This window comes from Podarcis muralis, chromosome 16, assembly GCF_964188315.1.
Source record: "Podarcis muralis chromosome 16, rPodMur119.hap1.1, whole genome shotgun sequence".
NCBI classification, from domain to species: Eukaryota; Metazoa; Chordata; class Lepidosauria; order Squamata; family Lacertidae; genus Podarcis; species Podarcis muralis.
The window spans coordinates 18,944,555-18,957,184 of NC_135670.1; the positions used below are offsets into that span (position 1 = coordinate 18,944,555).

At 51.6% G+C, this 12,630-nt stretch overlaps 1 protein-coding gene across 1 annotated transcript; it reads right to left on the bottom strand.

Annotated features, from left to right (window-relative positions):
* Nucleotides 1-658: 658 nt before the first annotated feature.
* FAM89B (family with sequence similarity 89 member B) lies at nucleotides 659-12,630 on the bottom strand. The gene is made up of 2 exons (XM_028710320.2): nucleotides 11,517-12,630; nucleotides 659-3,184 (listed from the first exon to the last, which is right to left on the bottom strand). The coding sequence occupies exons 1-2, from the start codon at nucleotides 11,772-11,774 to the stop codon at nucleotides 2,900-2,902; spliced, it is 543 nt and encodes a 180-aa protein (XP_028566153.1). The 5' UTR covers nucleotides 11,775-12,630; the 3' UTR covers nucleotides 659-2,899.

A 12,630-nucleotide genomic window follows, 5' to 3' on the forward strand; every position in this document is an offset into this window, starting at 1 on the left:
TTAACCCAAGGTACTATTTCTTGGTTAGTGGAGTCTGTAACCTGAAGCGTATGTAACCTGAAGTGTATGTAACCCGAGGTACAACTGTATTTTGTTGGGAGCTGCCCAGAGTGGCTGGGAGAACCCAGCCAGATGGGCAGGGTATAAATTATATATATAATTTTGTTGTTGTTGTTGTTAGACCAGTGGTCAGGGATGTTGGGAAATGTAGTCCCAAAGACAGCTGGAGACCCAAGTCTGGGAAACCCTGGACTAGTACTCTCACACAGCCCTCTCTTCTCCATCAAGGCAAAGAAGAAGCAGAATCCGAGTTGGAGGACTCATCCCCAAACCAGGAAAAAAGCCTAAAAGTGAGGGGTGTGGCTTGGGGAGATAGGTATGGCCTAGGGCCTGCTGCTCCCCACTGCAGCAAGACCATCCAGATCATGAGGTAAAAGAAAAGCTGAAGTGAATATGCCCCGGAGGAGCTGTGGTAAGCTGGAGCTGGGCCTGTGTGTGTCCACCTGTGTCCACATATTATTCTTAGTGGCTCCAGTGGATTCCACAACAAGCAGCAGGCCTGGCCCATCATCAAAGACATGAGATCTCTTTAGAGGTTGTTCAAAACCAGGATCCTCGCTCCCGCCCCAGCTTGGAATGAAACGCAGACAAGACCTGGTTCTGCGAGGCCATTTTATTCCCTGGATTCATGCCACAGTTGCAATGGGCTCCGTTGCAAAAATGCCCCATTAAAAATAAACAAAACAATATATTAACTTAGCCGTCCAAAGTTTGTACCCAGTTATATAATGTGGGATGGGAGAGAAGCAGAGATCTGCCCCAACCCTTGTATTTCAAGGCCTTAAAATTAAAACAAAAAACCCAGAACAATCATATATAATTAAATATTTTAAAGAGGCCGCTTTTTAGGTAACGCGGCCGAGGCACTAATAATTAATCCAGCAAACGCAACTCTGCCTAGAAAAATCTAGCAAGTAAGCTTCTTCGTGCACAGCAAGTTCCTATCCAGCTACGCCATTTTGGGATGCTTCCAAAGGACTGGGGATGGGGTGGAGGCTGGGACAGAGCTCAGCCTCTAGAGCAGTGTTTCCCAACCTTGTGCCTCCAGCTGTTTTTGAACTACAACTCCCATCATCCCTGACTAGCAAGACCAGTGGCAAGGGATGATGGGAATTGTAGTCCAAAAACAGCTGGAGGCACAAGGTTGGGAAACACTGCTCTAGAGCAGCGTTTCCCAAACCTGGGTCTGCAGCTGTTCTTGGACTACAAGTCCCATCATCCCTGACCACTGGTCCTGCTAGCTAGGGATGATGGAAGCTGTAGTCTGAAAACAGCTGCAGACCCAGGTTTCGGAAACCCTGCTCTAGAGAGACACAGAAAGCTGCCTTATATTCAGAGTCAGACCCTTGGTCCCTCTCTAGCTCAGTACTGTCTACACTGACTGGTAGCTGTTCTCCGTGGTCTCAGGAAGGGGCTCTTGCCTACCTGGGGATGCGCTGCTAGGGACTGATCCTGGGACCTCCTGCATTCAAGGGATGTGGGTCTTCATCTCCCAAAGAGAGAAAGAGAGCAGGTTTGGAGTGGCAGCCGTGGGGACTAAGCGAGGGAGGTGGCCGAGGGGAATCCTGCTACCCCAGCCCAAGAAGTCTCTTTCAGCTGGAAAATACAGTGCCTAGTTGAGGTGTGACGCATTCCCCAGAAACAAACAGTGAGGTAGCCACAGACATGGCCTCAGTTATGCCTCAAGCACCATGTACATGGAACAGAGCTGCGGCTTTTCTTTGAAATGGAAGGGCTTCCTCAAGAGACTTCCCTTCTGGCACAGCTGCAGGGTCAGATCAAGCGCTCCTGGGCAGCAATGCTGGGAGGTTTCTTCTAGATTGGGGTGGGGAAACTTGGAGACCCCCCCCCCCAAAACGCTGCTCCCAGAGGCCACAGGGCTAGTGGCCAGGGATGACAGCGGCTGGAGGGCTCTCCCATCCCTTCTGCAGGAACCTGGTTGGCCACAATGGGAAGCCAGATGTTTACATCCTAATGAATGCAGTGGCTCATCTGTCCCATAAGCCCCTGAGTGAGAAGAGGATGGCCTTTGGGCTGGAGGCAGGCACTCCAGCCCATTGTTTTCTCCTGCTCCGGAGGATAGGACCCGAACCAATGGCTTCAAGTTACAAGAAAGGAGATTCTGACTAAACGGCAGCAAGGACTTCTTGACAGTTAAGAGCTGTTTGGCAGCGGAACGGTCTCCCTCGGGAGGTTGTGGACTCTCCTTCCTTGGAGGTTCTTAAGCAGAGGTTGGAGGGTCATGGATGCTTTAGCTGAGATTCCTGCATTGCAGGTGATTAGACTAGATGACCCTCAGGGTTCCCTCTTAACTCTACGATTCTGTGGTTCTATGCGCATTTAGGGGACCACGACCAGTTCACCCGCAACGGGTGCCAAGCTGAGGGGATGCTGCAACAAGGACTTAGAATGGAAGGCAAGAGGCAGATTTTGGTGTTGCATGGGGCGCCGCTGAAATTTGAAAGCCCGAAGTCTGCCACTGCCCAGAGGACTAAAAGGAATTGCACTCTGTTCCTGAACTGGCCACACACACAAACCTCTTTTTCTCTCTCTGGAAAGATTGCTCTGTGACATCTTGGCGGTGATTGAATGCTAAACCCCACACAGGTTAATTGTGAAGCATAACGTGGTAGTTCTCCTCAGGGGTCATTTGATTATGACGGAGCCAGATGTAAACTGCCCGATGCGAACGGCCCTTCTCTCGGCCCTCCTCTCACTCCTGCCTGCGACTGAACCCCTCCATCGCCCCCCTGAATGTCTTTTGTGAAAGATGCAGGAGTCAGGTTCGGCAGCCGACACACAAGGGGGGAAAGGCAGGTGCGGAGCAGAGGCAGAGGCTTCAGATGGTGATGTGGAAGGAGTCCTGGAGCCACTGATCCCGGGAGTTCTGGGGCTGGAGCAGGCGGAGCCGCTGGCCCAGCGGGTTCTCCTTGTGCCCGTCGGGGCTCATCTGATCCACCTCGAAGTCCTCGTCCTCATCCGAGAAGCCGTTTTCAGCAGCCAGGCTGCCTTCCGAGTGCAGCGAGGAAGACATGTCCTGGAAGAGGCCCTTGTATTCCTGAATGGACTCGTACAGGGACCAGAGCTGGCAGAGCAGAGACATGTCCAGTTGCCGGAGGCCCACCTGAAACAAAGAAAGAGCAGAGAGGCTCAGCTGGAGAATGGGCAACACTTCCCCGTAGTCACAGCCATTCAACGCTTGCTACTTATTCCACACCATAGAAAGATGCTGTGCCCATGAATCACTGACCCTGGCAAGGTGGGTCCCACAAGCTGGCTATGCCTACCTCTGCTGGATCAGGCCAAAACTGTTAGAATTCCTGCTCCATGATTGCAGTCATGGGATTTTTGTATATCACATGACGGTATAAGTTTTGACTCCACAGAGTGGGAAGTAACGGAGACAGGATGTTTGTGTTACTGTGTTCCGTGAAGTGGGACTTTTGCCCTTTGTCTTTTTCTCTTTGCTGTCTGATGCTAGAGAGAGAGGGAGCCATGTTGCAGTGCTCCATGCGTGTTTATATGTAAATAAAGTAGATTAGCCCAAATGCTGAGTTGCTGAGGTCTGTTACGCAAGTTGCGCAAACTCTGCAGATCCCTAAGTGTGCTGGTGTCGGTTGGCATCAGTTGCTGTGATGTTTGGGCAGAAGAAAGCTTTTGAAGCTCCCGAACGAATGACCAGGAGGGAGAGAACATGCCAGTCGGGCAAGTGTCTCTGCCAGGGTCCTACTTTAGTGTAGGTTGCACTCCTGTGCTCCATCTAGTCCTGTTCTCTCAGTGGCCAACTAAGTGCCTCTGGGACACTGTTGTTAGGGAAAAAACTGCTCCCTTTCGCTTATGGGGTATCTAAGAGCCCGTATAGAGTCCTTACGTAGGTTCTTTATCGGTAGGAAAAATAACAGAGGCCAACCAGAGAATATTGAGAAGCAAAGCAGCTAGTAAGCATGATCTTTATTAAACAGGGTCTCCCCACTCCTCCACGCAGGGATGGAGGAGAGGAACCCAGAACATGTGTGCAAGCTCTTATATAGACTTTTGAAATTGTCTACCCTGTAGCTCAAGACCACCCCCAAAACATCAGACATACATCACAAAAAGAGGTGATCCCCAGCAGAAATTTGAGTGTGTTGCTTCTCTCCTGTCTGCCAGGATACCTGATAATGCCTTATCTGATTGCCTTTTCTGGATAGCCTGGCCATTCCTTTGAGATGGTAAATACCGTCCCTGAATCTCTTATGCATATTGATAGTTTGCCCTATTTGCAGGGAGGTGTGAGCCCCTACAGTCCAAAGACAAATGGAAAGCTTTTCCCATTTCCTTCCTCCTTGCAGAGAAATATTTGAGGTCAATTTGGGAGAGTCAAAATGGCTTCAGGATTGCTCTCCTGTACTATTTCAGACACGTGGTTTATATACTTATGTGTTTGCCTTGCACATTTATTTTATATATATAAGACCTTAGAATTCCCATAACAGTATGTAATAAAGTGAGATGGTGGGGAAAGACAGTGCGACCAAAGCTCTGTGGCAGAGCTCATAATTTGGCACCTCCAGGTACATCTGGGAAAGAGTCCTGCCCCAAACCTTGGGACCCTACCCAGACCCTGAGAGCATCCTCGGAGGCCCTTCTCTGTGTGCCCCCAATGTGAGCGGTCCAGACCAGGGTGGCAAGACAAGAAAAGGTCTTTTCTGCAGTGGTTCCCTGCAGAGGATTTTTGACTCTGCGGGTCTTTGGCCTGATGCAGCTGCTGCTGCTGCAAGGGTCTTCTCATGCTCTTGTTTTGTTTAAGCACAGAGGAGGAGGAGAACAAAATGCTCTCAAAGTCACAAGGGCCGATTTGACATCAAGGGCCAGGAAGCTTAGACTTCTTTATCGGGCTGGCTCCCGTACAAAGAAAGAGAGAGTAAGCTATAATTTAAAAAAAAAAAGGTGCCAGAAGACAATTGCTGCAAACTGAAAATGGGTTTCTAGTATGGGTTTCCCTGCAGGGGGAGTCGGTGCATTTTGAAAAGTCTGCTGTGTGTTTCTGCTGCTCCCTGCTGGAGGAGGAATGCATAGCACATGCTTTGAAGCCATGCCAAGTCGCACTTCTCCTTGACTCCCATTCGTTACATTTAACGGTTACAGGCAACCAACCCAATTTACGTGGCGGCTGCGCTTAAGTGAAGCCGTGCAAATTTGAAACACCACTGCAAAAGCCTGCGAAGAACCTCTCAACCTCTGGAAAACCTTGAAAAACCTTTTAAAAAAAACCAGACTCCCTCCAAACTTCCTTGCTCAAGCTCCAACTCTCCACAGGCCTCAAAGGCTCCTGGGATTACACTTGCAAAGGCTTGTGGGATTGCTAGGTACTGTTTCCATTCCTTTTTTGCCCTTTCCAGGCTCTTCTAGGGACATTTTTGCAATTTTTATATTAACTTCTGGGTTCAGCGCAATGCCCACATGCACAATTGCTCATCCGTGGGGAGTTGCCTGTGCTATTAAGTGGACTGCAGTTCCAAGTGTGGTTTGCTGTCTTTGTTGGGTTTGTTTTCACAACCACCTAATGGGGGGGAAAGGCCACTGTTTAGTCTCTTCACACACAGGAAAAGCTGAAGTTGCACCCAACCGTACAACATAAAAAGAGCCCTGATGTCTCAGACCACCAGCCTGTCTGGCCCAGCCTCCTTTCATCACAGTGGCCACCCAGATGCCCCAATGGAAAGTCTGCAAGCAGCACCCGAGGGCAAAAGGAGCCTGCCCCACTTGCAGTTCCTGACAACTGGCAGCCAGAGGCATACTGCCTCCAGAAGCAGACCAGTGTTAGAAATTAGTCAGGCGCCAGGCGCGTTTTGCGACGGTCCAATTGTTACCATGTGGAGATTTGTGGGTGCCAGGTTGGCGACTAGGGAAAGCAAAATGTCACTTAAGAGAAGGATCTGAAATATTTTCCTTGAAGCTTGGATCTGTTTTATTCTGAATAGTTTTATTTAATGTTTTAATGTGTTGTAAACCACTTCGAGATTTCTTCTTTAAAATATAAAGCAGTATAGAAATGATGATGATAATGATATATCATTGGGGGGAAAGGCGCCTAGACATTCCGTTGTGGCAACCGTAACCTAGGTGCCATTTAGCAATTAGCTTATATATCTGAGTTTCTAACACTGCAGAGGACATAGCCTTATCCTGCACAAATCCCACTTTCCCAGACTTCATAGATGGAAAAAGCTCTAGGCAGAGATGGGAGTACCTGATGCTTTCCAATGCCCAGGAGCCCCTTCAGCCAGCATGACCAATGGTCAGGAATGATGGGAGTTGTAGGCCACAGGGTCCTCACGCCCGCTCTAGCCACTGTACCATACTCTCTCTTGAATTACCATCCTTTCAGTTTTGATTCACTTACTTTTAAAACTGTCGGTCATTACAAAATGGGTCTCAAGGCAAAACACTAACAACAGCTGTAGGAAATACCGTATTTTTCGCTCTATTGGACGCACCGGACCACAGGACGCACCTAGTTTTTAGAGGGGGAAATCAAGGGAAAAAATATTATTTCCCCCCCCCCAGCCCCAAAGAGCAACGGACAGGCTGCACGCAGCCTGTCCACTTCTCCCAGACCTTCTCGGGGCTGCGGGGGAAGCCCGGGTTCCCTCCCCCAGCCCCAAAGAGCAAAGAAGCCAAGACAGCGCGCGGGGTCCATAGCCGCACAACCTCTCCAGCCAGGAGCTAAACCTCTCCAGTGCAGCTAAAGAAGAAGACAAGGCAGCAAGCGCGATCCATCCCGCTCGCTGCCTTGGCTTCTTCTTTAGCCTTGCGCAGCATCTTTAGTCTTGTGCAACGGGATGGATTGCGCATGCTGTCCACCGGGGCTGGACTAGATGACTCCTGGGGTTCCCTTCCAACCCTGCAATTCTATGACCTCGGAAGGTGTTTGGGGTCTCCACCACTGGAGGCTTTTAAGCAGCGGTTGGGGGACCATCTGCCTGGCGTTCTTTAGCTGTGATTCCTACATTGTGAGGGGGCTGGGCTAGATGACCCTCGGGTGGCCCTCCCAACTCTATACAGTCCTACAGTTCTGTGGCAGGAGATCGAGAGCCACTTCACACAATGCCCACTCCCAATTTTCATTGGAGAGACATGTGGCTTCACTGTCTAGGTAGGTACCCCCCTACCTGCCACACTTCCCCCACCCCACTTAAGCTGGGGGGGGAATCCGCTGAAGCCTCCAGCAGCGGAGGATCCATGGTCCCCTTCCTTCCCTCCTCCGTAGTTGCTTTGAAGGAGGAAAGTGGGAGAGGAGCTGCTTACACGAGTGTAAGCTGCCCCCCTTCCACTTTCCTGCTTCAAAGCAATCACGGAGGGGGGAATCTGCTGAAGCCTCCAGCAGCGGAGGATCCATGGTCCCCTTCCTTCCCTCCTCCGTAGTTGCTTTGAAGGAGGAAAGTGGGAGAGGAGCTGCTTACACGAGTGTAAGCTGCCCCCCTCCCACTTTCCTGCTTCAAAGCAATCACGGAGGGGGGAATCTGCTGAAGCCTCCAGCAGCGGAGGATCCATGGTCCTCTTCCTTTCCTCCTCCGTAGTTGCTTTGAAGGAGGAAAGTGGGAGAGGAGCTGCTTACACGAGTGTAAGCTGCTCCCCTCCCACATTGCCGCCTCAAAGGGAACCCGGGAGGAGGGAATCTGCTGCAGCTTCCCCCACCTCCCGCAGAAGCCGCACGCTCTTTAAAGGGGCGGTGCGGCTTCTCCTGGGTTTTCTGGGAGGTGGGCGGATTCCCCCACCTCGTAGAAAAGCCTGCAGGAGCCGCACAGCCTTTAAAGAGGGCGCCGCTCTTGGGGGCTTTTCCCCCAGGAGGGAGAAGGGACTGCTACAGCCAGTCAGTCCCTTCTCCCTCCTGGAGAAAAGCCCGCAAGAGCGCACGAAGCTTGTGTGCGGCTCTTGAGGGCTTTTCCCGCCTGCCTCCCCCCTGCATTCGCTCCATAGGACGCACACACATTTTCCCTTGCTTTTTAGGAGGGAAAAAGTGCATCCTATGGTGCGAAAAATACGGTAACCTTATGTTTTACTCTAGCCTATTTAGAATTCATTAACATGGAATGCCATTGGACACCACTGAGTACTGCATTAATGTAGACTTTGGCTTATATCAAATTATCTTCACAGCCTGACATTTGATTGAGTGCACGTAACTACTTCTAATTTCCTAGGCACTGACTGCAAACAAAGACGTCTTGTAAGTAGCAAGTTTGTCCTGATCTGACGGCAGATAACGAACACTCTAAAGATGAATAAATCCAGGGTGACTGTTTCAAGGAGGCAAAATACTCTGATCCTAGTTGTATTTTACAGGTGATTATGTACTATGCGGGACACGGGAGGCGCTGTGGGTTAAACCACAGAGCCTAGGACTTGCCGATCAGAAGGTCAGCGGTTCGAATCCCCGCGACGGGGTGAGCTCCCGTTGCTTGGTCCCAGCTCCTGCCAACCTAGCAGTTCGAAAGCACGTCAGAGTGCAAGTAGATAAATAGGTACCGCTCTGGCGGGAAGGTAAATGGTGTTTCCGTGCGCTGCTCTGGTTCGCCAGAAGCGGCTTAGTCATGCTGGCCACATGACCTAGAAGCTGTACACTGGCTCCCTCGGCCAATAAAGCGAGATGAGCGCCGCAACCCCAGAGTCGGCCACGACTGGACCTAATGGTGAGGGGTCCCTTTACCCTTTTATGTACTAAGTAAAACAGCACCATGCAGAGCCCAGTCGATGTATGCAGGTCGATCCAAAAGCATTTTAGCATATTTACCATCCGGCTAAACTGATAATTCGGGGTGGGGGGGAATGATTATACTTTTCTCCAGGAAGAAATCCAGTGTGGCATGCAAAAAGGTTTTTAAAGACAAACAGACCATTGGCATACAGAAAATACTTAGGTCTCTGCAATAAAGTCCAAATGGTTATCAATAAAAAAGTAAGGGTGGTGTCGTAGTTAGAGAGTAGGAACAGGGGAAAGTAAAGTTAAAATCATAGAATTGCAGAATTGGAGGGAGGCCTTGTGCAACCTCCAGGAGGCTGATGCAGGAAAATGAGAAGCAGAGCACCCCAAATCTATGCCTGTCCATGTCAAGCTGACTGGGTGACCTTGGGCCAGCCACTCTCTCTCAACCTACCCTACCCTACAGGGTTGTTGTGAGAATAAAAGGGAGCAGAAACAATGGCTGGATCAAAGAAGTGTTTCAGTTAAACCACAGTGCAACTTTGTATGAGAGATCGGGTTGGCAAAAAATGGAACTCCACAGCGCCATCTGGTGTCACAGTGTTAGAATGCCTAAGCAACAGATATAAAGCGCCTTTTCTTTGCCAATGTAGCTGAGCCCCACATGTATTTAGAAGGGAAATGGGATGGAAATGGAAATTTAAAGCATGTGGCACACCGGATTAGGGCTGTGCGCACACCACAGAGTACTAAGAAAAGATGAATCTGGCTTCCTCAAGTCCAGAAAGTGGTAACACAGCTTTACAATAATGTACCTTAGGGTTGAGCTACCTAGCAAGGAAGGTGGCTCAATGCCTTTCCTTGAGAGAGGGGGTGGTCCCCCACTTGTCTAAAGGAAGTGGCAGCAAAGACCACCCCCTTCAGAAACCCTCCCTGGGTTTGGAAAACCTAAGCAAGGAACTCCATGTCAGGCTAAGATGATTGTTCTGTTAGGACAAGCATTTTGGCTTGCCAGACCAAACAATTCTCCTCTGCCGCCTTGTGGTGTTGCAGGGGTTCTCTCAACCCCCCCCCCCGCCTCCCTGAGCCAATTCTGGGGGCTGTGGGGGAAAGGGGAAGCCCCACTGTGCAACAGAAGTCCTTGGGGAGGGCCTCCAATGAGTTGACTCCCACCCTAAATAATTATTGGCTGGTCCCCAATGCCCCCTTCTTGGGCAAGATTATTGCATGACACCAATTTTCTAGAGCCATTTCAATCGGGGTTTAGGCTTGGAAAGTTTCGATCAGCCCCATAGAGCCTTCAGTGGGGAGTGCTGCAGGGCTCGATCTTATCCCCCATGCCGCTTAACATCTACATGAAACGGCCAGCGTTTTGGAGTGCGTTGTCAGCAATATGCTGATGAAATACAGCTCCATTTCTCCTTTAGACGTGGAGGCATGGCAGCAGATGTGCTAGCTAGACAGATGTCTGACCTCTGTAACGGACTGGATGAATGCCCATAAACTAAAACTTAATCCAGAGGGGCTGTTAGCTGATGGTTTCCTAGACCGGATGGGTGAGGTTTGGCCTGATGGGGTCACACACCTCTAAAGGAGCAGGCGTGTTGAATGGGGCTACTTCTGGGTCCACCAGCGTCACTTGAGCTGATGTCTTTCGTCAGCTTCAGCCGATGGCCCAGCTTATATTTCTCTCTCTATCTGGACAGGGATAGCCTAACTTCTGTTGTCTGGTAAACCTCTAGGTTAGATCACATTATGCCTACATGGGAATGCCTTCAAAGAGAGTACCGAAATGGTAGCTGGTGCAGCATTAGGCAACCAGATTGCGGACAGACGGCTTTCTTGGTACAACTGCATTGACTGGCATTAGCTTCTCAGCTCAATCCTGAGTACTGGTATGACCTATAAAAAGTTCAGGACCCCAGTGCCTCAAGGGCTGCCTCTCCACACATGAACCATCCTAGGCCCTGCATTCCTCATCTATGAAAACAGGCCTTCTCCGTGGTGGCTCCTCATTCGTGCAATGCTCTCCCTAGTGAGGCATGCCAGGCACCATCACTATGCATTTTTAGGCACCAGGCAATACCATCCTTATTTCACCCAGGCTTTTGGCCCTTACTTTTGGAAGTATGTTTGGGACCTGTGTGGGTTTTTTTTTTTTACTCATCTTTTCAGTGGAGTGCATTTTAGCTTTGTTTTACTCTTGATCTTAGTGTTTATTTTGGTACATCGCTTTGAGTCACTTTTGTGAAAAAGAATATGCGTAACTGCGCACTCATCTGCCCTGTGTTATTTATTCAGGTTCTAAATGGAGAACAAAATTAAGTTGTGCCCTGCCTTGCAACCAGCTAGAAACCTTATTCAGTGTCTTTCTGGATTCCTGCAGACACAGTCATATCCTTGCAGTCAATGAGGACTAAAAAACCTGCAGAATTTCGTAGCCCAATGCCACTATCTATGCAGGTGGCTTGAAAGGACCCGAGAAATGCACATTCTGGTGGAACCCAAAACTTGAGTAGACCAAGACAATTTGTTGCCCAAGGCAGAATAGTAAATTACCCCCTCCAGTGACAAGGGACACAGCACCCAAGGCTGGCCCAGCTATGTTGGCACGTGAGCTCGAAAACCCCACAGGTGCATCTCCCTGCTGGCACATACACAAAAGTAATACTACATCAGATAACATAACAACTTCCTCCTCTTTCATGCCATCCCAAATCGGCCTGCTCCTTTTGCCCCGTACCAGGTCCGCCTGAGGGTCCCGACTTACCATCTCCTTGCGCAGCACCGCCAGGGCCGAGTCGAGGTTGGCGGGTTTGCTCCGGAGCAGCAGCTTCTCCGAGGCGGCCTGGGACTTGCTCAGGTCGTCCTGGATGCGTGTCTTCTTGCTGTAAACTTTCTCGATCTCGCGCCACGAGCCTCCGCTGGAGTTGAGGATCCCGCTGAGTCCCTTGGGCAGCGGGGGGAGACCCTCGATGGCGCACACGTTCCCCGCCAGGCTGTCCTGGGAGGACTGCAGGCAAGTCATGGCGAAGGAGAGGAATATGTTTGGGGGGTGGGGGAGGAGAGGAGAGAGAGAAAGCGGGGGGGGGGGAGTCGAAATCAGCCCCCACCCGCGCCCGGGGATGGAGAGAAGAGGCCGGAGGCCGAGAGGGAGCGCCCACCGGACGGCAGAGCTAGCCAGCCCCCAGCCATATACGGAGGTGAACAGAGATGGCGGGTGGGGGCGACGCTTCAAAAAGGAGAGGTTCGGGGGCCCAGGCCTACCGGTCTCCACGCCGATTTGGCTGCAGAGAAAAGGCACTCTGGCTATGCTCAGAGGCCCCCTCGAGACTGCTGGCTTAGGGACCTATGCAGGCTGGGCAAACAGGCCCGCGCTGTCCTGCTCTCCCTCGGGCCGGCTAGCTTACCGAGGCCGGCTCGGAGGCGACCCAGCTGGCTCCCCGCATCCCGCGGCCCTGCCCCGGCCGCTCCCGACACCAGACGGCGGTGCCCTCCCGGCCGACCCGCTTGGCGCAGGAGAAGCGCCCCGGCCGCGAAGAGAGCAGCTCCGCCCGGCGCCCGTCTCCGCCTTTGTTCACGCTCTGCCCGTGGCGGCGGCCACACCCGCAGCGCTCCTGCCTGCCTCCCCGCTCGCTTGCCTGCCGTGGCGGCGCGGCGCGCACAAGGACGCCGCTTAAAGGGGCGGCCGCCGCAGCGGGAGGCAAAAGGACGCGGGCCTCCTTCGCCGCTTGAGCCCGTTTTCAGGGCCGGGAGGAGCTCTCGGACGTGGAGCACGTGCAGAAGTCGACGCCCTTCCCACTGGCGGGGAGAGCGCAGGTGCCGCGTCTCCAGGTTGGCAAAGGGGCTTGCTGAGCGCGGCAAGGGACTGCAGGGGCGCTGAC